Here is a 27,692-nt window from a genome sequence, read left to right on the forward strand (position 1 = left end):
TGTATTTTGACAAATACATTGTTGGAATGTCGCCTTTAACACGAAAATGACCTAGTCTGTGTAAATTTTGATGTAAATATGATTTAACAGTTTAATGAAGCAATACTTAATTTGTGTGATAAAAATCAGATATTTTCTTTTCTGTGGTTATCTATTTTGCGACCTCCTAAATTGATTTCACGTCCCGCTAATGGGTCGAGTAGCAGAGTTTGAAGCAAACGTTGTAAATAGCCGGTCCCACTTGCCAGGCTCCAGGGTTAGCTTGTCTCTAACTCATCCTTTCCCAGACCAGCCAGCTTCCCGCGGCTTTGGTAACCTAGCAACCAGACAGCGCAGGCAGACACTTCCGGACCGCAGTTGTCCAATCAGCTCTGCAGAGTTGTCGCGGAGGCTGATGGGGCTCCGGAGACTGCGCGGCCGCGAGTGAGTGCATCTTGGTGACGGGCGAACGCGGGACTGTGGTGGCAATGGCGGCTTGGTCCACCTTAAACGCTGCGGGTGTGACTCTGTTCCTCTTGTTGGTCCTTCTTCGCGTCTCACAGGCTCAGACCTTCTTCTTCCCTTTCCAGCAGCCGGAGACATGCGGCCACAACCAGTACTTCGATATCTCCGCGCTCTCCTGTGTCGCGTGTGGAGCCAATCAGAGGCAGGATGCTCGAGGTGAGACGGCCCGGGATGGGCCCTAGCCAAAGTAACACCTCCGCCTTGATGCTGTCCCCAGACCCCTCGTCACTAAAATATCTTTTCGTCTGCGGAAGAATGTTTCAGAAGGGTTAACTGCCAACGCCTGAGAGGAGGGTTTCTTGGAGGATTGAAGTTTGCACACAACGAGTGAGGTTGGGGAAACCCTGAGTCCGCTACCTCATAGGCTGTCGAAATTAATTTCTCGGCTCCAGTCCCTCACTCCTCATCCGGGGGGTCTTTAGGGAGGCACCTGGAAAGCTGACTACCGAAGGAAGAAAAATAGAGAAGTAATCTGAGGTGCAGAGGAGCAGGTGACAGAACAGGTCAGGGAGGGAATGCAAATTAGCGCTTGTAAACTTTGATAGTTTTTGATCTTTTCAAATCCCAGAATTTAGAGCTGGAAGGGACCTTACCCGTAATCAGGTCCAGTCTTCTCGTTTTACAGATACAGAAATGGAAGCCCAGATGAGGTCGTAATGTCTTCTTTGTCTTCTAAATTGGGGACAGGAAGAACTCCTGTCTCTTTGGCCTCAGTCTTGACCTATGTGTTTCCACTATGCAGTCTGTCCGTAATATTAGAGATTTCCTTAGGATTTAGCCCTTTCATTGTTGAATATTACTGATTGCCCTTAAAGTCTCTTTAGATTAAACTTAACTTTTTTTTTCTTGAGACGTTCGTTCATCATTTCGTCCTGGTTGTCCTCACTGAAACTGCTCAGAATAAGACTTTTCCCATATTATAAAGTTTAGAATGTTTTTAATCTCGGTTTGGGCACCCAGGTATTAACTTTCTGCCATCTTTAAATTTGATGTATCTTTATTTAAGTCACTGTGTAGGACAGGTCAGGATTCTCAGGTGAGGAAATATGAATGAGAAAGCATTTCCCAGACTCTAAAGTGTAAGGTTCATAGTTATGAACCCTGATATCATAAACATTCTACTACATGGATTCCTATGGGTGCTGTATCCACTTAATGCCTCCTTAGAGAATGCTGTCCTTACCTGTTCAGCAAATTGAGTAGTGATTATCTTATAAAGTTTACTATCTTTCCAAACAGAGGAAAACAGTGATTTATTTGAATCGAGATAACTTTCCTAATAAGGTTTTGTTTTGACAAAGTAAATTTGAATTCATTGAATATATGTGTATGGTTGGATGAAATAGAAATGTAAAATCTCCCATAGCAGTTAATCAGTAGTTTGGTTATTAGTTTAATAGTTATAACTTAATAGTTTATTTATGCTTGCACTTAAAATGGTAGCAAACACAATACCTACTGTGTGCCAGAGGGATTCTAAGACCTTTACAGATAATAACTAACTTATATTAACCCCGTGAGGTAGGTACTGTTTGTTGTTCCCATTTTACCAAATTGGAAGCCAAAGCACAGAGCAGTTCAGTACCTTGCTCAGGGTCACACAACTAAGTAGCAGAATCAAGATTAGAACCTAGGCAGTACTGGCTCCACTGTATTGCTTTTTTTTTTTTTTAATATTTATTCATTTGGTTGCGCTGGGTCTTAGTTGTGGCAGGAGGGCTCCTTAGTTGCGGCTCGTGGGCTCCTTAGTTGTGGCATGCAAACTCTTAGTTGTGGCATGCATGTGGGATCTAGTTTCCTGACCAGGGATCAAACCCCAGCCCCCTGTATTGGGAGCACAGAGTCTTAACCACTGCTCCACCGGGAAGTCCCTCTGCTGTCTTGCTCTTAACTACTACTTCTCAAGATCTTAAGAGTTATGAAAATTTTCCTATCTTGGAGTTTTATTTATCAAGGTCAAAATTGGCTCTTTTCTTTTTAGGAACTGTATGTGTGTGTCTACCAGGATTTCAGATGATCTCTAATAATGGAGGACCTGATATTATATGTAAAAAGTGCCCAGAAAACATGGTATGGAGTATTTATTTTAAAAAATAATCTTACTGTAAAAAATAGTAAATTAAATACCTTTGTTTTTTAAACTACAATTTAATGCTGTACTCTAATATTTTCCCACAGATTTTAAAATTATTAAGCCAACTTTGTTTTTACTAGAGTAAATTTTGGGAGATCAGTGAAATTTTGCAAACTTGGAAAAAAACAAAGATATTGCTTTACTTTTTGAAATCTGAAAAAACACAAAGCTGTGAACATTTGAGTGTCTTTATTTTTATTTTTATTTCATAGAGAAACTGAGTTATAAAAGCAAATATCAATAGATGAGTGAATGATACATATATAGAGCAGTTTTGCATTTTTGTATCATTTGGTACAGAGTGAGTTCAGTGTCTTAGATTTAGCGTCAACAGTTTTATATAATGATTCATGTTCGTAATGATATCTGAATGATAAGTTCATGAAATGCCAGTTTCATCAGTAAATAGGTTAATATCTGTTGCTGTTTTGTTAATCATTTCATTATATCATAGTTTTTGGAAAACTAGTAAATTAATAGTTACTATATATGATGATTCTTAATTAATAGAAATATATCTTTGAATCATTTTGGGTAATTAGGAGTCAGTGTGCCAGTTCTGCCTTTATAGTAATGTTTCTTCTCATTATTGTATGAAAAAAATTGAGTCTGGGAATTTAATATTTAATATATAAACCAGTCCTTGTTTATGACTAGTACTTACAGGTTTGATGATCATTTTGAAACTTTATATTTTTGGAAATATTGACCCTAGCTGAATTACAGTGATAAAAAGCTGCTAATATGAAGTGGTGCCAAAAGCAGATTTATTTTTCAGTGACATTACTAAGCTATCATAATGTTTAAATAGTCCTACATGTATAAGTGTACTAACAAATATAGGAGCATTTCTTGATATATCCAGTCTTTTCAACCAAAACCTAAAATAATTTGTGGCATTGTTTTGTTGTTACCATTGTTTTCTATTAATTTTGGTTACATCCATATTTGTAATAAAATTACTGTATTTTTACCCCAGGTTTTTTTCTAAACCATATAATATTTTAAGCCCAATTTTTGACGATGTCATATTTTATCAAAAACCTTTACTATTAGTGGATAAAAGGAAAGATCTCATAATTTAAACAACTTTAAGTATATTTATTTATGATAAAATTCATCTATTTTAAATCATAACTTAATTGTTAAAAGCTATTATATTTGAATTTTTAAAAATTAGAATAACTATTTTAGAACAGGTAAGACTAAACTATTAATTGACTATCTGTTGATTAAATAGTGTTGAATTTCGTTGCATTTTTTCTTTGTAAATGGAAAAACTGAATGACTATTAATTATGAGAGTAAGGACTCATTTAAATTGAAAATCATAAGGAAGAAAGAACTATTGCCTGGAGTTAATAGTAGTCAGTACTATAGTAATGATAATATAGTAGTCAGTACTTATAGTAATAACGTATAGCTTGATTTTTGAATATAAGCACAAATTGTCTATCCAGGAAATCTTTATGTGGCTCATATTTATGTAATTTATTTGCATATCTCCTGCAAATTATACACTATTGTGGCTTTTTGGACTTACATGATAAATTAAGGAGAACATTAATTAAGAAAGGGAAAATAATTTTTTTCTTTTAATTTAGAAAGGTGTTACTAAAGATGGCTGGAACTGTATTTCTTGCCCTGGTGGTTTAACTGCAGAAGGAAAATGCCACTGTCCCACTGGCCATATTTTAGGTAAGAAGTAGATTCTAGAATGTGTCCTTATAGACTTTTTTTTTCCTCTTTTTAATGTACATTGTATACATTGTAACCACAGGAAATATAAGTGGTATTTTTTATGTAACTATTTCATACCAAAAACATTGTTCTCCAGCATACTTTTTTCAGTTAATGGTATGATCTGTTAGATCTACCACATACTTTTTAATCCACTCCATGGTATTTCATAGCATTTTGCTATTTAAAATATTTAGATTATTTTCTAACAAATAATGTTTGGGGTTTTTTTGCGGTACACGGGCCTCTCACTGTTGTGGCCTCTCCCATTGCGGAGCACAGGCTCCGGACGCGCAGGCTCAGCGGCCATGGCTCACGGGCCTAGCCTCTCTGCGGCATGTGGGATCTTACGGGACCAGGGCACGAACCCGTGTCCCCTGCATCGGCAGGCGGACTCTCAACCACTGCGCCACCAGGGAAGCCCACCAATAATGTTTTGATGAATATTTTTATGCACATCTTCAAGTGTTTCTGTGGGTTAGGTATCTGAAAATGAAACTGTAGTATTATAAGGTATATGAATTTACAATTGTAATAGATACCACCAAAAGCCCTCTAAGTTGTGAAACTTATCAGAAGTCTATGAAAATACTTGTTTCCCCAAATCCAGTGTAACAGGAACATGCAGGTAAGAGGTAAGAAATTCTCTGAGGAAAATATATTAATTTAAGATGATGATGATGATTTGGAAATTGGTTTCTGTATTTTTTATGTGGGAATGGGGAAGGCTTCACTTTTTGATACTTTATTATGGATGGTGCTTGACATGTCTTTATGCAAACAAGTTGTTTTGAGAATTACTAGAATAATAATTACAACTGGGTTTTACTAAGTGTATAGAAGCTTATATATTGACTATGAGTTAACATCTTATTGTTTCTAAATTGTTTAGTGGAAAGAGATGTTAATGGAACGTTGTTGTCTCAAGCAACTTGTAAGCTCTGTGAGGAAAGTGAAAACTCTTTTACAATAGCAAATGCTTTAGGAAACAGGTAAGCGGTATGCTGGGTGCTGACTTCATTAATATCTTATATTTATGTAGAATCTGTGCCTTTCCTATCAGATTCCTTGCTCCTCACAATAACCCAAGGAAGGATAGAAATAAACAGGTAAAGAAGCTGAGGCCCAGAAAATGAGACAGAATAGGGTTTAATTCTTGTTTCAGTGTCTTGTTGGTTGTTTGACCTCGCTTGATAAGTCTGTCTCCTTGTCTTCAGAATGGGGACATACCACCCACTTCATAGGCTGTTACCACAGCTCAGAAACATACTTTCCATATCTAAAGTTCTTAGCTAAGTACTACAGAGTAAGTGCTCAGTAAAAGGTAGCGATTTTTGTTTGTCATGTAATTTGTACATAATCTATAATATAACGCATAGTATATAATAGTAACTTTTATTTGCAATCTACTTATTATATACTAGGTACTATCTTTATATATTATATTACATAAAAATGTTAATAAATGTGATGATAATTATCATAACCCAGGTATCCTGGTTTATAGCCTTATTCTCTTTCACTTCCTGTTCCCCGTTTATGCATGCATACCTGCACACCACACACACACACCTCCCTTTCTTTAACTCGAACACATCATCCCTATTCCAGTTCTTCATTTTTTTAGTTGCCTACATGCTGACCTCCCTCTAAATACCGTTTTCAGTTCCCAAATTTGAGATAGAAAATACTTGAGCAGTTTCTCCTGGGGATACTTAGTGTTGGATCATCTTTTCTCTGAGGCTGACCTAGATTGTAGCATCCTAATACAGACTACTGGGTTGATCCCCCGTTCCTCCCCTCTTATACCTCCCTAAGCCTAGTTTGAGTTCTGTGCTGTGCCCCAGCTCCTCCTCCTACCTGTTCTGTTTTGTAATGAGTACCCATAGAAACCTATCAGTGTCCCCACTAGTCCACTGCCCTCCCTCCCTCCCTCTATATCATTCATTAATGAAAAATATAAAGTATTTTCCTAAAATAAATAAAGACGATGAAAAGACTTTAAGAGTGTTTGTTGTAGGTTTGATGAGGGTATAGATACTCGTTTCTTTTCAGCGTATGTTACCTTTTTGCTTTGTGGCAGAAAAATAAGGAAAGTATATTCAATAATAACTACTTATAAAAATGGATTTGGTTTCATTTATATGAGTTTGTTGGGCTCTTTTGTTATTTGAGTGACTTAACCATCTTTGCTATTCAATACTATTTATTTTATATTACCTGCGGCTTCAAAAGAATATTCGCCTATTATTGGTTAATTTTATTTATTTATACCTTGCTTGTAATACAAAGAGTAGTATATCAGCATTAATACTTCTAATATGTTTACTTTATTACAAGTAATTGCTTAGTTGAATGAATCAATTCTAATATAATCAGTTAGGAAGACAAGTTCTCAATTAAATTAGGGCTAGTATAATTTATTAACATTTAACAAATTTTTTTTGTTATATTGACAGATGTGTCCAATGTGAACCAACATTCATTAATACCAGCAGGTCCTGTGTGTGTTCAGAACCTAACATTTTAGTAAGTCTAATCAAATTGATAATGTATATACTTTTAAATTAAATTACTTATATTCTTCCATAAACTTTTTTTTTTCTTATTTATTAATGAAGACAGGGGGATTATGTTTCAGCAGCACAGGGAATTTCCCTCCACGTATGATTTCAGCTGCACGTTATGGAGATCTTGTGAGTATGCTTCAGTTTTTTTTTTTGTTCTATTGTTAAGGATATTTCTGCATTTCTTCCTTTGGTAATTAATTTGGGGCTAAAATGAGAAACATTTATGTGTAAATCCCTTTAAAATAGAAATTATCAGTCAATAAGAAACATTAGACAACAACTCAGCATTATAATTTATAAGTACAGTTGCTCTCTTCTCTACCTTAGCTCATTTCTTTTTCAGTGGATCTCAGAATGTTTAAGCTGGAAAGGTCTTTTATAGATCCTATAAAGAATGCAGTATAATATAGTTAAGAGCACCAGAGACTCTAGATTTGAACCCTGGATTTACCAGTCATTAGTTTTATACCTTTGGACTTTTCTAAACGTCAGTTTTATTGTCTGTAGGTTGGGTGTAATAATACCTACCTCACAGAGCCTGTACATGGTAGTCACTGGAGATTTGAGGATTATTTGTATCCGACCAAGTTCCTTCTTTATAGATGAGAGTGTAATGGCAGATAGTTAGAGCTTTTGCAACAGAATCTGGTGATAACAAGATCTGGGATGTAAAATGGGAAGTGGATGAATTGGAACTGAAGAGGTCATCAGTCCAAGAGAATAGGAGTTAGATGACTAACTAGGAGTCAGTCAGAGTAGAGCTTGTGTGGATAGGCTAGGATCTGGTTGCTACAATCATCACTGAATAAATGGGAGTGACTAGGGGGGCTGTAAGGATAGCCGTGATGAGGGTGGAATCTGGAATCCTCATGAATAAAGCAAAAATTCCTCTCCTCCAGTATAGTCTTGTGGGATTACAGGCAAGTACCAAATATTTGCAGAAAAACAAATACTAAAATAGACATATACATAGGGAGCTTAAGATCATCCAAATATTGGCTCGTTTGTAGTAAGATTCATGTTTTCTGGGGCATTCTTCTCCAGTCTCTGATTATAGTGACATATACCATTATCAAATTTGCAGGCCTTTAATTTTCATTTTTTCCTTTTCAAAATAAGTAAAAATAATTTTGCCAAAAATTCCAACAATGTCCCTTTTTCATATTTGGTCTCAGATTACCAGTCATTTAGAGGTCAGGTCCCCTTCAGTCTCCTCCAGTATGGAACAGGTCCTCAGTCTTTCCCTGCCTTTCATGAACTTGACACTTTTGTCATTTTACTATTTTTTTTTTTTTGGCCATGCCAAATGGCTTACGGGATCTTGTTCCCTGACCAGGGATTGAACCCTGGGCCACAGTAGTGAAAACCCAGAATCCTAACCTCTAGGCCACCAGGGAAGTCCCCTACCTTAACAGTTTTGAAGACTAGAGGCCTTACAATCCAGAGGGTGACCCTCAACCTGGGTCCATCCAGTTTTTTTTCATAATCAGGACATGCCTGGCAGGAAACCACAAAAAAGATGTTGTGCTCTTCTCAATCCATTGCGTCACATCAGGAGACACATGTTGTCCATCTGTCCCACCACTAGTGGTGTCAACCTAACCATCACCCCCTGCTGTAAACTCACCACATCTGCTATTAAGTTACCATTTTCCCTTTGTGTTTAGTAGTTTTTTTTTTTTGCGGTACGCGGGCCTCTCACTGTTGTGGCCTTTCCCGTTGTGGAGCACAGGCTCCAGACGCGCAGGCTCAGTGGCCATGGCTCACGGGCCCAGCCACTCTGCGGCATGTGGGATCCTCCCGGACCAGGGCATGAACCCGTGTCCCCTGCATCGGCAGGCGGACTCTCAACCACTGCGCCACCAGGGAAGCCCCTGTATTTGGTAGTATTTTTGAGGAGAATTTCCAAGGTTACATTTCTTCTTCTCTAAACCTTCTCTAAACTAAGTAGCTTTAGTTTCCACTGATGTCACTTGCCTTCATCAACCACTACTATGATGGTTGCCAAATGTTTCTATCATTCCTTCCACATTATTAACGTTCTACTGTAAGGAATTTTCCCTTCCTCACCTTTATACATTTATTTGTTCAGTAAGGACAGTATGGATTTGTGGGTTCCTATTTTATTCATGTTTTATAATCCAGTATATTTATTATTTGTTTTGGTGCTCAAATTGTCATAGATTTAGCCATTATTAGAAGCCCCTTTGAGTTGGTTCCTATGTCTTTTTGACATATCTCTATCATTCTTTGAGCATTTCCTTACTTTCTGGCACAATAAGATTTCCAGGCTCATCTTGTACTTTTCCTGCTTCAGCCCTGGAAACAGTTATTTCTCTAAGAAGCTCTTAAGGATAATACTTAGAAACCAAGCTTACCATGCTTAGTATGCCCGCTTTAGCAGACATAGCTAGAAAATATATACAAACATTATGTATATACATACGCACGTCTATAACTATTTCTGTATTTATCCTATAGTTTTATATAATTTTATAAGAGACATCCAATCCTCCTCAAGTAATATACCAATCAATAAAAACTTTCGAAATATATGAATCATTCCCTTTTTCCAAAAACAGCTTATATCTTGTTTTGTTTTCCCAACTTTAATTTTGAAAAATTTTTAAGTTGCAGAAAAGTTGAAAAAAATAACTGTGCAAATATCTTTTAGTAGTTTAACCAATTATTAATGTTTTGCCACATTTGCTTTATCTCTGTGTATGTAAATGTATGCATATGCACACATACACGTCCATATTTTTTTCTGAGCTACTTGAAAATAATTTGTAGCTATATAACATTTCACTCCTAAATACTTTATTATGTAGCTCCTAAGAACAAGGGCATTTTTGTGGTATCACACCTAATAAGATTAAAATTAATATAATAGAATTACCTGATATACTGTTCATACCCAAATTTCCCCACTTGTTTCAATAAAGTCTTTTATCCCTCCCCACTTTTTTTGGCAAGGGGGACCCAGGATCAGTGAAAGACCCCGCACTGAGTTAATCTTTTTAGTCTCCTTTAATTTAGAACAGAGAGACCCTTGTTCTGTTTTGCTTTTTGGGTTTTTTGGTTTTGTTTTGGCTTTTTTTTTGGTTTTTTTTTTTTTTGCATTGACTCTTGGAGAGTCAAGGCCAGCTTTCTTGTAGAGCATCCCACACTCTGGATTTTTCTCATGATTAGACTCAGTGAAATGTCTTTTTGCAAAAATATGATATAGGTGTTGGGAATAGCCCATTACATCAACAAGGAGCACATAAGGTCAGGATGTTCAGTTAGTGGTGATGCTAAATTGACTGCCTGGTCATGGTGCTGTCTGCCACTTCTCTCCATTGGAAAGGTACTGTGACTAATAAGTTAGTCTGAGATTTTACTTTGAGACTATGTACATATCTGTTTTAGCAGCCCTTTGATGAACCTTACCTGAATCAATTATTAAATTGATTATTTCAAAATGATTTCACAATTCTGTTGTTCCCTTTATATTTTTAGTTAGCAGTCTTCTATAAAGAGTGCTTTCTTTTCTCTCTGTGCTTTTATTTTTTTTTAGCTTTACTGCAAACTCCAGGTATCATGAGTGTGTTATAATCTGTCACTGTTACTCTTCTTTTCAAAGCTCAAATTGCCTCAAATTTGGACTCCCTTTGGTATAGCCCCTGTGTTATTTTGACATGTCTCTTTCAGTCTTTAGGCACTACCTTAGTTTCTCTATACTGTGTTCCAGGCTCAACCAATGTAATTATAATTTTAAATAGTCACGTAATACTCTAGTTTATGCATTGAAATTCATGTAATTGTATGTCTATTGACTATTTAGGTTTTCTGTTATTAATAATATTGCTGTCAACCATTTTATGCACAAAGATGTGTTTTTCCTTTTGGAGAGATTATTGCCTTAAGACAAATTTCCTAAGTGTTTCTAAAAATTCCGTGGATATTGTTTTACAAAGGATCATACAACTTTATCACTGGCATTGTCTGTGGCTTCATTTTACATGCATTTGCCAGTACTGTTGTTATTGCTTTCCATTTTTGCTCAGCCTTTTTGTGTGTGTTAGTCAACCTTCTATGCATAGGTTTTTTTCTTACAAAATGAGAATTTTTGCTTATTGAAGAGATGAAAATAATGAAGTGACTCATAATTTTATTTTAGATTTCTTTGACAGTTGTGGTGTCACGATTCATATAATTTGGTTTTATCTCCATTGTCCATGTTCAGAGAATTTATTCTGAATGGTGCGTCTCGGTGTCTCATTTTTTAGCAAGATATGCAGATGAACTTTACAGCAGTGGTGCTTAACTAGAGGCTTGTATCTGTAGCTTTCAGAGCACATGTATGCCTTGGTCTCATCCTAGACATTCTGTTTCATTTGGTTTAGAATGAAGCCAAGCATTTTCTGTTTTTAGGAAATTCCACAGTTGATTCTGATACCCATCATTGTTTGAGAATCACCACTTCGGAGATTTTACATATTAGTTACTCTATATCCCCAGTCTCCAGTTGCTTAGAAATCATTCACAAATATTTCTTTTTTATTACTTGCCAATTTAATACAGTGTAATAACCCTAAATCAGCGAATATTAACCAATACTAAGTCAGAATCTAGTTTTTCTTTTATTTTTTTGCACTTTGATTTTTGTTTTAGTGAAATGGATATAATAGTGTTTTTTGTTTTTTTGATTATAGACATACTTTGTTTCCTTATATCCTTTACCTAAGTGATGTGATTTTGTAATTCAGTCCTATTTGTAATTACTGACATTGCTTAGAATTAATTCTTATATTCCCATTAAAATCTATTTTTCTGATAATATTGAGAAAGTAATGTTAGTTATTTCTGACTCAGCAATATGCATATTAATGTCTTCTAAACAGTGTAGGGTTAAGGAATTTCTATTTGAACTTAAAACTAAAATTCATCTTTGTGTTTACAGGGCATGTCTTTCACTTCAGAATGGTTTGCAGAGTATTTGCAGTCATCAGCAGCTGCTTGTTGGGTATGTTTGAATTTCTAGAAAATAATTTTATTCCATCTCAAAGAATTGTGATACCATTTTTTTCCCCACTTAATAAAACTTTTCTCTCTAAGTAGATATATCTCCTTGGTCATTTTCTATAAGAAAAATAAACCCTTTCTAAGTGGACTGAAAGAGAATACTAAAGAAAATGTTATTCATTTCACATTTCATTATTCGTAAATTGAATGTGTCCAAACTTATTCAGCAGAAATTGAATGTTAGGGGAAACTGATTCATACTATCATTTAGTAAATGTTTATTGATGACCTACTGTATGCCAGGCTCTGTTCTCAAATCTTTAAGTTATCTATTTCCGGAAAAGGCAGAGAAAAATCCCCCGTAGAATTATATTGTAAGTAAATGTTAGGTGGTGCTAAGTGCTATAAAGACAAATAAATCAGGGTAAAGAGCATAGAGAGTGGAAGGTGGTGCTATTTTATGGAGGGTGGTCAGGACAGGCATCTCTGGGAGCGTGATATTTGAGTAAAGATCTGAGGGAAGTAGAAGAGAGCCTTGTAAATATCTAGGGGAAGAGTATTCTAAGCAGAGACTATAGCAAGTGCAGAGGTCCCGAAGCAGGAGTTCTCTGGTGTTCATGCTAAAGAAACAGGAAGGAGACCTGAGTGGCTAGAACAGAGTGAGCAGGGAAAGTGGAGAGATGAGTTCACGGGTGAAGGGAGTGACTATGTTGAGGACTTGGAGTTTACTGGAAGGGATGTAGAGGATTTTGTGCAAAGGAAGACAATGGTTGACCTCAGGTTTTGAAAAGATCACTCTAATATGGAGAGCACATTTTGTTGGGGCAAAGACAGAAGCGGGGGGACCATTTAGGAGAATATTAGAGTAATCCAGGTGAGAGAAAGTGGACTCGTGGACAAGGATGGTACCATGGAAGTGTGAGAAATGTTTAGCTTCTGGATATACTTTGAAGATTGAGCCAATAGGATTTAATGATGAGCTGGATACGAGAAGGGAGAGAAAGAATATTACTGCAGTGATTTTTATTTGAATAACTAAAAATGGAGTGGTCTTTTCCTGAAAGGGAAAACAAAAAGAAGTTTGAGGGGCAAACTCAACAAATGATCTTATTTTGCTGTTCATAAACAAATTACTTAAAATGGATTAGATTTATATGCATAAGCTCTAATATAGGAACAAATTATTATTCTTTCAAAAATAATTATTCTGCATAATAGTTTTTTTAAATGTCATGCTGTTAGTTCTTCTTTTAATTGCTTGTCTTTATATTTCCACCTAAAATTTACAGTTAAAATGTACAAATTATTTATCTGCCATATAGAAAGTTCTTTTCTACTTAAATTAGAGGAAAGGTATTAAAAGCAAAAGAATGTCCAAAAAAAGAATTTGCAGAATAGGTAAAGTTAAAACCGAGCATAATTTTTATGTCAACTTTTGCTTAGGATGTTAAAGTCCATACATTTCTTTGTCATTGCTCTCTTGTAGGTGTATGCCAATCTAACGTCTTGCCAAGCTCTTGGAAATATGTGTGTGATGAATATGAATTCTTATGACTCTACCACTTTTGATGCATGTCGACTGTTTCAGTTTATCTTTGAAAATACTGCTGGACTGGGCACTGTTCATTCTGTTTCTTTTTGGTAAGGCTATTCTAATTGATGAACCATATTTTGACGAAATTCAGTGCAATTACTTTCACAAATACATATTAAGAATTGTTCCCCATTATTAAAACAATTGTGATTGTTTATAGGAGACAGAATCTTCCATGGCTGTTCTATGGAGACCAGCTAGGATTAGCACCTCAAGTACTCAGTACTACACCTCTTCCTACAAATTTCAGTTTTAAAGGGGAAAACCAGGTACAAGTCACTATATTATTGAAGGATAACTACATTTTGATTTACAATTTTAAAAGGTAACAAGAATATTACTAGTCATAATTCTTGATAGGCTTTTAAAAATTTAATTACTAAACTAAATCTGAATATTAGCTGCTGAGGAACTAAAAATATAAAGTTTAGCTGCCTTACTTGAGTATGTGATACCTCTGGATTATGTCGTATGGCAGCAAGTAGTACTTGTGGGGTTGGGAAGGACAGTTTTCATCACCAAATGTAAAGCCATCTCTGTCCTGTATCTCCACATGTTTAAAAAGGGCTTCCAAAGATTGACTGGGATTCTTATGCCTTTCCTTAGCACTTCACAGCTCCAAATTCTTACCTCAACTTTTTGACCTTCTAGAATGAAAGAACAGATTTTTCCCTCCCCTACTCACCCCCCATACACACACACACACACACACACACACACACACACACACACACACACACACACACACTCACACACACACACATTTAACAGGTTTCAAATGAAGTTATCTGTCACCAGTGCTGCCTCTCAATTCTGAAATAATAGTTTCTGTGTGAAAACCCAGTCCATTTATTTTGGTGTGTTTAATCATAGAGATACTTAGATTAATGTTGCTTCAAAGTAAAGATAGTTGAATTCAATATTTGATCTCTGGAAAAAGAAAAGATCAATCAACAATGAAAAAAATTTACAGGCTATTTTACTGAATATATACTCTGGAAGTCTAAACTCTGAAAGTTTGTATAGACTGTTGTATGTAATATATATATTTATAGAGTTTCAGAGTATGTGACACTATTTTATTCTTGTTTTTCTTTAATCAGTATACAAAACTGAAGTTTGTTGCTGCTGCTTATGATGTAAGAGGAAATTTTCTCAAGTGGCAAACTTTAGAAGGAGGTGTTTTACAGGTGAGTATAATTCTAGCTAGAGAATTCCTAACATGTCTTATATTTGACTGAGGCAAAGATGAGAAAAAACTAGATTATTGCTTGGATAGAGCATCAGTTGCTTGGTAGAGTTGATTTTTTTCATGTGTTTTAAATTGGAATTTCTTAAAACTACTTTAAGTTATGACTTACAACAAAGATGCTCCCTTAACTTTTCATTCCCTTGATACATTGAATGAGTATTATATAAAGTATATGTCCATGTTGAGTGTTGAGAACCCTTGACTATAAGCAAAGAAAACATTTGTGAGAGATATTTATCAGTTGTATTCTTTTGCTGTAGCTTTGTCCAGACACAGAGACAAGATTAAATGCTGCTTATTCCTTTGGAACAACCTATCAGCAGAATGTAAGTTGGAACTATTTTAGGCAGTCTGTATTTTAGCTTCATTTTTTCACATCAGCAATAATTGGAATATCTTTGAATTTTTGAAATTGGAAATTTCTTGTAGTAATGAATAATTTCACTGATTGATATAGTTTTTATTAATCTAATCAGCATGAAAAGAGTACCTTGTCATAGAGTCTTAAACATCATAATTAGTTGTTTATTTACTTCTAGGCATATAGGTCATAAAAATAATCTCTACTTTTGAGCATTTTAGAATAAAGCAAAAGTATTACTTCATTTTTAATGAACAATAAAGTGTTATCACTCCCTCTTCCCTCTACCCTCCAGAAACAAATAAAAATGCTTTCCTTTTCTCTCCTTCCATGCTTTCCTCCCTCCCTCCCTCCCTGACCTTCCTTCCTTTGGTAATGCATTTTAAAACTACAGTATGGTACAAAGGAATATTGAGCCATTAAACGTTTGAAAGAAATTCACTAGTCTACAAAAATACTTCTTGATAAAATGCATATATGTACACCATAGAACAAAACTGTGCTTCCAGTTTTGTTAAAACCACAATGAAAAATACTATCAGGGAAAACAGATTAGAAGATAAACATTTTTAACAGCAGTTATCTCTGAATGGTGGGATTACAGGTGATTTTCTCTCTTTTTTATATTTTCTAAATTTTCTATCATGAACGTGCATTTACTTTTATTATCAGAAACGACTTCTATGTTATTTTTTAAAAATGCTATTTTGTGTCTACCTTGGGCCAGGAGAATCAAGACTTGTTAAATGCCCGCTGCTGTATGCTCAGCATTTTATCATTTTTATCTCATCTGATCCATGAAATAACTATGTGAAATACATATTATTTGTGTTTTATGAATGAGGAAATGGTGCTCAGTAAGATTAGGTAATTTACTCAAGGTGTTGCATCAAGTAGATGTTCTGTTAGGCTTGAAAATCATGGTTTTTCCATTGAAACTGGTTGCCTCTCAAGGAGTTCATAGCCTAGTAGAGAAAACGGCTATATAGACAGACAAAGAATTGCAAAGAATGTGATGTGTTGTTCTATAGATATGAACAAGGTACCATGTTGGTCCAAAGGAGAGTTCATTAGCAGTTCCTAGGGAAATATGGAAAGGCTTTACAGAGTGAGTGATACTTGAGCTTGTAGAATGAATATGAGTTTGCCAGGAGAGCACAGTGGGGAAGGGAATGTCAAGCAGAAACACCATTTGCAATGTCAGAGAGATGTAGAATAGCACAGCATATTTAGAGACTGTAAGTAGATTAGTTTGACTGGACCATAGACAGAGAGGGAGCAGTGGGAGATAAACCTGGCTCTGTTAAGGGGAGCCAAATCATAAACAGCAGTGTACATCAGGAGAAAGAATTGGGACCTCATCCCATAGGATAGGAGTTTTTAAACCTTTTCACTGTACACTTACTGTTGAGAATGAATGGGTTGTAGGACAAGATCCAGGTGGTTCTTTACTGTTAGTTATTTTGGTCCTTATAAAAGAATCATACATAGTATTCATGTTTTGAAAGACACATGGAAATGTGGATAAACAAGGTAACTGAAAGATATTTCATTTTACAATTAAAAAAAACTTGTAAAGATAATAAATATGCTTTCTAATTTTCAATTTGGATACTTCATTTTTCATTTTCTTTTCCAGTGTGAGATTCCTATCTCTAAGATCTTAACTGACTTCCCCATGCCTACATTTTATGATGTGTACCTTGAATATACTGATGAAAATCAACACCAATATATTTGGGCTGTGCCTGTGTTAAACTTAAATCTTCAGCACAATAAAATATTTGTGAACCAAGGTAAGGCGTCCATACATACCACTCTTTCTCTGAGCTGAAATCAATTAACCAGTCAACCAACATGATAATTTAATAAATCACAGATTATAAGAATGGTCATAGATTCTCTCTGAGTATAAGTTTCTATATAGCATGCCTAAAAGTAAAACAGTAAGGTTGCTGGTATATTTAGAAATTTTTACTAAATATATCAGGCTTATTATTAAGAAATTATGTTATTGCTAAAAGTGTATCCTGAGAAAAATTAGTAGAACTGTAAAATCAGGGCTAATTTTAATAGAAAAATTAGTAGAACGGAAAAAGCTCTCCTTGAGAGCCATCTTGAAGAATTGAAGGTACTTTTTAAATGCCATCTCTTTTTTTTTATTATTATAAAAGACAGTAGCTCTGGCAAGTGGCTTCTGACTCGGCGCATTTTCTTAGTGGATGCACTAAGTGGAAGAGAAAATGACTTAGGAAGTCAGCCAAGATTAATTCGAGTTGCTACCCAAATATCACTGAGGTAAACAAACGTCTAATGCACTAAATGAGGCTTGGAGTATATGGGAAAATGTGGTAGTGAAAGTATTGCCCTGTAATTATCAGGTGAAAACAATAAGAACACCTGAACTGGAACAATGCATACTGTGTTTTTAGATGTCCCGATAGATTGGGATACACTAATAGAGGGGAAAATTACGTCAGAAGAGATTAAGGACTTTTGCCAAAATTCATATTGTAGGCCCACTCTAGACCTGCTAAATTAGAGTGGGTTGAGAGGGGGAAAGTGAAGATCAGTGGGCTGAAGCAGGTATGTTACAGGCTGCCAGGTGATTGCAATAGACAGGCCTCCTGCGGCTCCATCTCCTTTAACAGCTACTGTTCTAGGTTGGCCCTCATTAATTATCAACACCTCACTCTTCCTAGGATACTTTTTTTTAAAAATAAATTTACTTATTTATTTTTGGTTGTGTTGGGTCTTCCTTGCTGCGCACGGGCTTTCTCTAGTTGCAGCGAGCGGGGGCTACTCTTCATTGTGGTGCGCGGGCTTCTTATGGCGATGGCTTCTCTTGTTGTGCAGCACAGGCTCTAGGTGTGCGGGCTTCAGTAGCTGTGGCACACAGGCTCAGTAGTTGTGGCTTGCAGGCTCTAGAGCACAGGTTCAGTAGTTGTGGCGCGCGAGCTTAGTTGCTCCGCGGCATGTGGGATCTTCCCGGACCAGGGATCGAACCCGTGTCTCCTGCATTGGCAGGCGGATTCTTAACCACCGCTCCACCAGGGAAGTCCCTTCCTGGGATACTTTAATGATGACCCTGCCTTAGGGTAGTGCCTTGCAGCCCTCATGCGTCTTCTCCAGTGTGAGATTCCTATCTCTAAGACCTTAACCAGCCTTCCCACTCCAATATTTTATGATGTGCACCTTGAATACACTGATGAAAATCAGCACCATCTTCTTTGTGGCACTTCAACATACATTATTTTTTTCACTTTGATTTTTATGATAATCTTATCAGGTAGGCAGTACAGAAGTTTTGTCATATACCTTGCTGAAATCCAACTGTGCTGTTATTAGCAGTCCCTCAATCTAATGTAGTATCCCTAGTGAAAACGAAATTGAAACTAGTCACGCCTGATTTGCTCTTGGAGAAACTATGCTGGCCACTGGTGTTTGGCATTTTCCTTTCTGAGTTTACAAACTGTACATTACTAATGCATTGAATTCAGCAAAATGTACCCCATTATGTGCCCTAAACAGTATTAGATATGACACAGTATTTTGTTAAGAATTCATCTTCTTTGAAACTTAGGATATTATCTGCCTTCCTCTAGGCTTCATGTAACAGTTCTCTTTTGAGTAGTCCTCAAAAGTGGTGCACAGTACTTCACTGATTTCATTTGTAAACTTCGTAGGACCTAGATCAACAAGAGTTTCTAATTTGTCTCAGAGGTTATATTTCAATATAAAGTTCTGACCACTTCAAATAGCCTATGTTGTTACCATTAGTTTATGTTTGACCTCTAATTTTTAGTAACTGGTAGTTCTGAGATCACCAAGACTATCCATATCTAATTCAGAGGAAACAATAAGTTAAATTTATGTTTAAGGGCCTAGATGTATTTATAACTAAAAATGAATTTTCTTTTAAACAGTATCCGCCTTGTACCCAACACAAAAAATGGAAATATCTACCCTCCCTTAATTACCATTGCCTACAGTGACATTGATATCAAAGATCCCAACAGCCAGTCTGTGAAGGTGAGTTCCTTCCTAATCATTGCCTCTCTATGTGTTCGTATAATGCTGATAGAGTTTGTGTTATGATCAAAAGACAATTAGTCCTTTTTAAAGTTTTAAATAAACATGGCACTTTATATAGTCAAGACTTAATTATTTTTTACTAATAGTGGTAAGAGGTGAGTTCTTATGGATCCTGGGTATAAAAAAGCAAGGATTATGTTTGTCAGTAGACAGCGTCACCAGCAGCTGGGCCTCCCTGTCAGTATCCTGGGGTATGCTGAGCCATGCAGCATCTGCTCCCATCCTCTTTGGCCACCTTGCTTCTGTTAAGATTTTGCCTCCTTGACTAACTAAACCAGGAACTCAAACCTTAAGTGGGCATGTGTGTGCCTCTTCTCACCAGTCTTGCCCACTTGATAGAGACACAATTCAACAGGCAGAAAGAGAATCAAATTATCAGCTTTATAACTAGTAGCGCTAAAGTGAGCTAGAGAATGCAGTTTGGACCTGCAGCCAATTAGTCTTCTGCTATTTCCCAACTCAGTTAAGTTTAACCACAGAACTATAATCCTCCCCTGCCTGGCAGGGCCTGTATATGGAAGCGATACCATGTACACACTGAAAACGGGCTACACCAAAGAGAATGAGCCTGGGAAAGACCGAGCCGCATGGCACAGTTCCTCCTCTCTACCTCGCCAGGCAGATGAAGCATCCCTGCTTTGATGAGGGGTAAATGAGAGAGGATAGAGATCAAAAGCAGGCTAATCCTTCTCTACTTCTTCCTCATTCCCTGTCCTCTCCAGAAACATGAGAATTGGAAGGTGAGCATTCCTTACTCCAAGACTCACTAATAGCTTTTAATTTCTATTATTTTACTTTTCTGAATTTTAAAATTCTAGTTCTTCAGCCAGTGCTTTTGGCCTCTCTGTTGCACTTGTACGTGTGCTCAGCTACTATTGGATTCAGGCTTTCGTTAAGAGAAAAGTAGGCACATAAATAACTTTTCTCTGAAAGATTTCACATCCTCATTTGTATTACCTGGTTTCATGTTAAAATTAGCTTCGATTGCCTGTATTTGTATACATTATAGTGAGAGGAGAAGAAAATCCAGAAACATGCTTAGTAACAACAAAAGACTGCCTGGTTTACGTCTTCCTGGAATGGTCATTCTTGGGTAGTCAAGAGTATATTTATCTTAACATAAAACACTTCTGGGTGTTTTCTTTAAATATTTTTCTTGTCCAAAATATTCTAAACTAAGTCTTGACAAATTGGAAAAAAAGTTGAGAGAATCATAAAACCATATTGAGGAAGTCCACCTCAAATTCATTCTAATTGTAGAATGTACAGTTCTTTCATCATTTCTTAATTTCTCATGACAGCTATTGTAAAAGTTCTACATTCATTTTAAGTATCCAGCTACATCTCTGCTCTCTCACCAAAGACAAATAACCTATCTTTGTATTTTACGGAGCAGATCAAAACCATCCAATACGAATTCCTTCAGATTTCCTCTTTAATACTTAAGTATCTCTGTTTCATTATCTTTCCTAACTCCTGTTGCTATTTCTAAGAAAAAAGGACCCTTCCCACTTTCTTAAGCAAATTTTCAACCTGTACTTGTTTAGAGTACTTCCTCCAGTATCCTGTTTCACCCACAACCCTTTATTCAGCCAGCTTCTCTGCTGGTCCCTTTCCTTTGCTTATAATACCCTTCAGGTTGCCCCATCTTAAAAACAAACTAACACAACCAAACAGTAAAATTATCCATCAGCTCTGCCAACTGTTCGGCTTGCTATCGTGTGTCTTTCCTTGATTTCCCAACCATTTACTCTTTCATCATTTGCAGTTTTGCTCTTGCCATTTGCTTCTTTGAAAACCTGTTTCATGAAGTCAGCAATGAATTCCACATACACTGGCTTTATTTCTTTAACTTGACACTTACACAGTTGACCCTTGAACAACATGCGTTTGAACTGCATGGGTCTACTTATACATGGGGTTTTTTTTTTTCCTTCACTCAATATGTACCACAGCACTACACGAAGTTGGTTGAATCCGTGGATGCGGAGGGCCAATTCTAAAGTTCTATCTGGATTTTTGACTGCACGGGGGTTGGCGTCTCTAACCCCTGCATTGTTCAAGGGACAGTTGTACAACATTTGACACTACTGGTGACCTCCTCCTTTTTGAAACTCCCTGTTTATGACCTTGCTAAGACTTAGGTATCTTCCCTCTCCTACTTCTCATACTCCTGTCTCTCTTAACCCTTTGCTGGTTCTTCTTTCTACTGTCTCAATATAATAGTATCCCTAGGATTCTTGTTCAGCCCTTTGATTAATCTGCCATCTTAGGCTGTGATTGTTTAGCCAGTTGCTGAATTCTTGATATGTAAGATCAGTCACACTCCTCAGTTACAGAAACCTATCAGAAAATGAAATATGGTTAGTTTGGCTTGACTGCTATTAGTGAACCTAACCTAGCTCCTAATGAAGCCCTCTTTCTTTAACATGTGTTCAAAAGGGATGTTTAAAGTAGCATGAATAATTCCCAAGAGCGTATTCATTTATGTATTGATACAAATAAGGGTCAACTCTAGTAACATTGATAGTTCAAAAGTATGGCATTTATGGCATTTATGGTAAAATTCAGTTACAAATGTATTTTTCTAGTAAAAGTAGGTTTGTGTTATATAACTTCAGTATGGCTAATTCACTTTCTTTTAAATATCAGGTTTCTTTCTCGGTCACATATGAAATGGATCAAGGAGAAGCACATGTCCAGACAGATGTGAGTTTATTTTAACCTGTTAAAAATACTTACAGTATATTTTTTAATTAAAAACAAAGTTTTTACATGTACAGGAAAGTTGTCAAAATAGAGAGATTTGCCATATATCCCTCACCCAGCCTCCCCTAATGTTAACATCTTACATGATGGTAGTACAGTGATGTTAATCAGAAAATTAATATTGATGTAGTCCTAATCTGTTAACTAATCTAAATACTCTTTGGATTTTACAGATTTTTTTCACTACCCTTCTTCTGTTTTAGGACCCAGTCCAGGGTCACATATTACTTCCAGCCATCGTGTGTATCTTTAGATCTGTGACAGGTGCTCTGTCATTCTTTGTCTTTCATGACTGACACTGGTATTTTGGACCTCAGTTGGGTTTATCTGATATTTTCCCATGATTAAATGTAGTTTTAGCACAAATGCCACAGAAATGATGTTGTACCCTTCTCAGCAAATCATATCAGAAGATACTTGATGTCAGTGTATCTTATTAACAGTGATGTCACCTTCGATCATATGGCTAAGATGGTGTCCACAGAGTTCTCCACTGTATTTTTCCACTTACAATTAATAAGTATCTTGTATCTTGTGAGGAGATACTTGAGATTATGCAAATATCCTGCTCCTCATTATTCTTTTGCCCTCTAATTTTAGCACCCATTGTTAATTCTTGCCAGTAAAAAGTGTTACTGTGACATTTGTCTGATGGTGATTGTGTATTTCCATCATTTCTTCTATATTTGTTAATTCAAGTTCTGCTATAAGGAGGAACTGTCCCTTTGTCCACATTGATTTATTTATTCAATTATTTATTTAAATCAGTATGGACTCATGGATATTTATTTATTCTAACAATAATAATTCATTACTATCTATTTTCTTGCTCAAATTGTCCCAGATTTGACCATTGGGAGTTCCTTAAATTTGGCTCCTATGTCCTTTTAGCCACCTTCCACCACCATTTTTTGAGTACTTCCTTACTTTCTGTTTACAGTATCTTTGAACATGGATGAAATTACATTATGAAATTACATAAATTCCAAATTTTTTTTTTCCTTTAGATTGCTTTGGGTGTGTTGGGTGGACTAGCTGTTTTATTGTCTCTTTTGAAGACAGCGGGTTGGAAGAGACGCATTGGGAGTCCCATGATCGATTTACAGGTATGATCACAGGAATTTTTTAAGTATATTTTTATCTTTTGGCTATTTTATATCCTTCTAATAAAACACAGCTAGAGAATGAGTCAAAAGTTGCCTTGAGTTTCTCTGGTGTATATGACTATGAGAGGTGTATGCTCATTTCCCTCCCACGTTGCTGTGGGCCAGTCTGCACACAACAGCAGAGCTGTTCTTGTTTCCTCACGTCCTCACCAATCAATACTTGCTGTTTTTCAAGTCTTTCCATTTTTTGCCAATTTGGTGGGGTAAGTAGTATGTTATTCTTGATTTAATTTTCATTTCTCTGATTACTCTTCATATGCTTTATTAATCATTTGGGTTTCCCCTTCTGTGAACTTCCTGTTTGTATCCCTTGCCCATTTTTCTAATTAAGTTTTCAGTTTTTCTTGTTTATTTAAACAAGTTTTTATATTTTATTTATTTGGAGTTTTATGTATTTTCTAAATATAAATCCACTTTTGGTTTTTGATGTTGAAATTTATTCTCCAAAAGTGATTCATGTGTTATTTTATCTATGTGTTACTTTAACAGAAACTCTTGATTTTAATATTGTCACATCTGAGTAGGTTTTCATATTACGGCATGTGCTTTTAGGATCTTGTTTAGGAAAGCCTCCCCTATCTCAAGATCAAAAAGGTATTCGCCCATATTTTATTCTATTAACTTTATAGTTTCTCTTCTCAATTAATCTTCTTTATGTTTGTTTTTATTTTTATCTATCATTTTTTGAATATTTACTATGTGCCAGGCACTTTTTTTTTTTTTTTTTTTTTTTTGCGGTGCTCAGGCCTCTCACTGTTGTGGCCTCTCCTGTTGTGGAGCACAGGCTCCGGACGCACAGGCTCAGCGGCCATGGCTCATGGGTCCAGCCGCTCTGTGGCATGTGGGATCTTCCCAGACCGGGGTACGAACCCATGTCCCCTGCATCAGCAGGCGGACTCTCAACCACTGCGCCACCAGGGAAGCCCCTATTCATTTAATTTTTATAGCAACAAAGTAATAGGTGGTATTTCCATTTCGCTGATAAAGAACGTGAGAAAGGCACGTAGTAAATTTGTTTGTGCTGGGATGTCTTCCTGGCTCCAGAGCCAATGTGCCAAGGAATCAGAGGAGGGGGACTTGATTTACTGTCTGGGATAGTCAAGAAAGGCTTCCAAGAGAAGTGAACTTTAAGCTGGGTTATCTGCGCATTCCACAAATAGTCACTGACAGCCTACTGTCTGAGTGCCAGGTGCTCTACTAGGCACTGGGGGGATTGTGATAATGAGCAAAGAGACATCGTCTCTGCCCTCAGAGCTCATGAGAGTTTGCCAGAGAGAAAGAAGAATATTTGTAGAATCAATGCCCATTTCATTCCCCAAAACATTTGAGATGAAAGTGTGGAATAGTTGATTATTGAGTAAGTGGTTGGAACTGGCAGATGAAGCTAAATATTTAATTTTTGTCTAGGTTGTGGAGGACCTTGTGAGTCAGGAATTTATATTTTAATAAGGAGTCACTGTACATTTTTAAGAAGGGGAGTAACACAATCCAATTTACATTTTAGAAAGCCAACTCTGATAGTAGTATAGAGGATACATTGGAGAGAAGGATTCCAGACTCGAAGAAAATTAGGAGGCGGTTCTAAATTTCTTAGATGGTGAAAGATGAGAAGGGTTGAATAAGACAGAGCCTATTGGGAATGGATCAAAAGGTTAGGACCCAAAAGGTGTCTAGGAAGTGGCTGCAGTTGGTCTTTCTAACTGATCCATGTATACATGAAACAAGGCTTCAAGCTTGAGAAACTGGGTAAATAACATGTTATTAAAAGTAATAGTATAAATAGATTGTGTCTATAATGGCTGTAATTCTCTTTTTAAATTGCAGACAGTTATGAAATTCTTGGTTTACTATGCTGGTGATCTGGCCAATGTTTTCTTTATCATCACTGTGGGAACAGGTCTTTACTGGCTTATTTTCTTCAAAGTAAGTGATTTTCTGAATTTAACCTACGTGCCAATACCTGAATAACTTGTAAGCTTTCTTTATAAAGGAACTGTCTTTAGTGGAGGATATTTCTGATCAAGAGTATTGGGGCAAATGCTAAACTCACCATTCCCTGAGTGTGCTGTGTTTACTGAGTGCATCACCACCTTCCTCTTTTACGCTTTCTTTGGGTTATAACTTGTGTTTAGTAAAAACTTTGTATGGTCATATTTAGCAGCGTAATTTTTATCATAGGCACAGAAGTCTGTCTCTGTTTTGCTACCAATGCCGGCTCAGGAAGAACGTTTTGTTACTTATGTGGGATGTGCCTTTGCTCTGAAGGTAAGTTTCAAAGCACGGTTTACTGAATTTAAAAGACCTGCTAATAAGCATATAAGTCTTTAAAATTAAACTGCTTTCAAAATCTTTGGTGTAAAATTTAGTTTAATTTTGGAAGAAAGCATGAATTAATTCTGTTTTACTAGGAAGTCTCCTTTTATTTATAATAGATATCTTATTCTGAAGATCTGCCTTAAATATTTTTTTATTATTTAATTTAACCTGTTAATTGAGAGTAAAAGGTACCATGCTGGATAAAGTGCTGAACTCTTAGCATTTGTTCTCTGCCTCCATATTCCTTTCCTCCTCTCTCCATGGCAACCCCCCTCCCTACTTCATTGTTCTGTCGATGGATGTGAAGCTCTTTACATGCTTCTGTGGTAGATCTCATCCAATTGTGTTGTGATTATTAAGTGTCTGATGTTCCCACTGATCTGTGAGCTCCACGAAGAGAGGAATCATCCCATACTTAGATTTTTATCCCTTGTTTGATCAATAATGTACCTACTAGGAGGAAGCCTTAGTTTAAACATATTCTGTAAATGAAAATACCAGAAATAGGGGGAAGAAAACAACAGTGAGAGCATGCTAAAACTTTAATTAGGACAAGCAAATTATAGTTGGAAATACCTTTACTTATAAAGAAGTTAGATGATCTAGAAAACAAAGTATGCTTTTGGAAACCTTGGGAAAGAGAGACAATTAATGCAAGATCCCTGTATGAGGAGGAGGTAGTGTGCCTCCTTTCATATCCCTATTTCAAAGAAAGACAGAAAAAGGGAAGTCGAATTAATATGTATATAAAAATTCTGTGAATTTGGTGATTCCGTTATTTCGTGAACTTCTGTTGATCCCCTAATGGTATTACGACTTTGTAACTTGTGAAAGTTATATATTCTTGTGATTACGGTATGTTTGTTTCTTTTTTTTTTTTGAAGTATAGTTGGTTTACAACATTGTGCCAATCTCTGCTGTGCAGCAAAGTGACTCAGTTATATACATAGAGCCACTCTTTTTTTATATTCTTTTCCATTATGGTTTATCACAGGATATTGAGTATAGGTCCCTGTGCTATACATTAGGATCATGTTTATCCACTCTGTATATAATAGTTTGCATCTGCTAACCCCAAACTGCCAGTCCATCCCTCTCTGCCCCCCTCCCCTTGGCAACCACAAGTCTGTTCTCTATGTCTGTGAGTCTGTTTCTGTTTTCGTAGATAAGTTCATTTGTGTCATATTTTAGATTCCACATGTAAGTGATATCGTATGGTATTTGTCTTTCTCTTTCTGACTTACTTCACTTAGTATGATAATCTCTGGTTGCATCCATGTTGCTGCAAATGGCATTATTTCGTTCTTTTTTATGGCTGAGTAGTATTCCATTGTATATATGTACCACATCTTTATCCATTCATCTGTCGATGGACATTCTTAAAGAATCACTGTTGGTTTCATAAGCAGGCTTAATGCAGATACTTTAAGGTGCTTTGTTTGTTATTCTCAGGCTCTGCAATTTTTGCATAAGCTCATCTCCCAGATCACCATAGACATATTCTTTATTGATTGGGAGCGACCTAAAGGAAAGGTTCTTAAAGCTGTTGAAGGTAATGAAAGTAACCATTTGTACCAAGATTCTTTTGCCACCATTGTAGAGCAAAGAAGGTGAAACGCTTTTACTCATTTTATCCCCCCAACCAGGTGAGGGTGGTGTTCGGAGTGCTACCGTTCCAGTAAGCATATGGAGAACATATTTTGTGGCAAATGAATGGAATGAAATTCAGACTGTGAGAAAAATTCACCCACTCTTTCAAGTACTTACTGTCCTCTTCCTTTTGGAGGTATAAACTGTTTGATGTAATTGTATACAACTTATGGGTACCTCATAAATGTTAATATAATTCCAGCTAAGTTTTCATGTCAGTGGAAGAGTTTTCTAAAGGTTAAAATATTGTAATCAAGCCATTAAAAAATACACATAACATGAAATTTACCATCTTAATCATTTTAAGTATACAGCCCAGTACTGTTAAGTACATTTCCATTGTTGTGCAGTAGTCTCTAGAATTCTGTTCATCTTGCAAAACTAAAACTCTGTACCCATTAAACAACAGCTCCGTCTTCTCCCCTCTCCCCAGCGCCTGGAAACCACCATTCTACTTTCTGTCTCTTTGAATTTGTCTACTGTAGGTAAGGAGTGATTTTTAAACCACTGGTTTGTAGCAGAACCCCATAGGAAG

General features: G+C 36.3%; 1 protein-coding gene across 2 annotated transcripts in view; it reads left to right on the forward strand.

The window, feature by feature from the left end:
* Positions 1-457: 457 nt before the first annotated feature.
* Positions 458-27,692, forward strand: part of TMEM67 (transmembrane protein 67) — a 43,863-nt gene continuing 16,628 nt past the window's right edge. For both annotated transcript variants that reach the window (XR_014326863.1, XM_082858600.1), the window contains exons 1-20: positions 458-660; positions 2,486-2,574; positions 4,242-4,335; positions 5,270-5,369; positions 6,837-6,906; positions 6,999-7,073; positions 11,893-11,955; positions 13,441-13,595; positions 13,709-13,817; positions 14,652-14,738; positions 15,061-15,126; positions 16,801-16,957; positions 17,336-17,459; positions 19,088-19,193; positions 21,909-21,965; positions 23,033-23,131; positions 25,016-25,114; positions 25,370-25,456; positions 26,960-27,059; positions 27,154-27,293. Coding sequence is in view for 1 of the 2 variants with exons in the window: in XM_082858600.1 (XP_082714726.1) it covers positions 468-660; positions 2,486-2,574; positions 4,242-4,335; positions 5,270-5,369; positions 6,837-6,906; positions 6,999-7,073; positions 11,893-11,955; positions 13,441-13,595; positions 13,709-13,817; positions 14,652-14,738; positions 15,061-15,126; positions 16,801-16,957; positions 17,336-17,459; positions 19,088-19,193; positions 21,909-21,965; positions 23,033-23,131; positions 25,016-25,114; positions 25,370-25,456; positions 26,960-27,059; positions 27,154-27,293 (2,070 nt within the window). In the remaining variant the exon portion in view is untranslated. The remainder of the gene's footprint in view (positions 661-2,485; positions 2,575-4,241; positions 4,336-5,269; positions 5,370-6,836; positions 6,907-6,998; positions 7,074-11,892; positions 11,956-13,440; positions 13,596-13,708; positions 13,818-14,651; positions 14,739-15,060; positions 15,127-16,800; positions 16,958-17,335; positions 17,460-19,087; positions 19,194-21,908; positions 21,966-23,032; positions 23,132-25,015; positions 25,115-25,369; positions 25,457-26,959; positions 27,060-27,153; positions 27,294-27,692) is intronic.

This window comes from Leucopleurus acutus (assembly GCF_964270905.1).
Source record: "Leucopleurus acutus genome assembly, chromosome: 17".
Classification (NCBI taxonomy): Eukaryota; Metazoa; Chordata; class Mammalia; order Artiodactyla; family Delphinidae; genus Leucopleurus; species Leucopleurus acutus.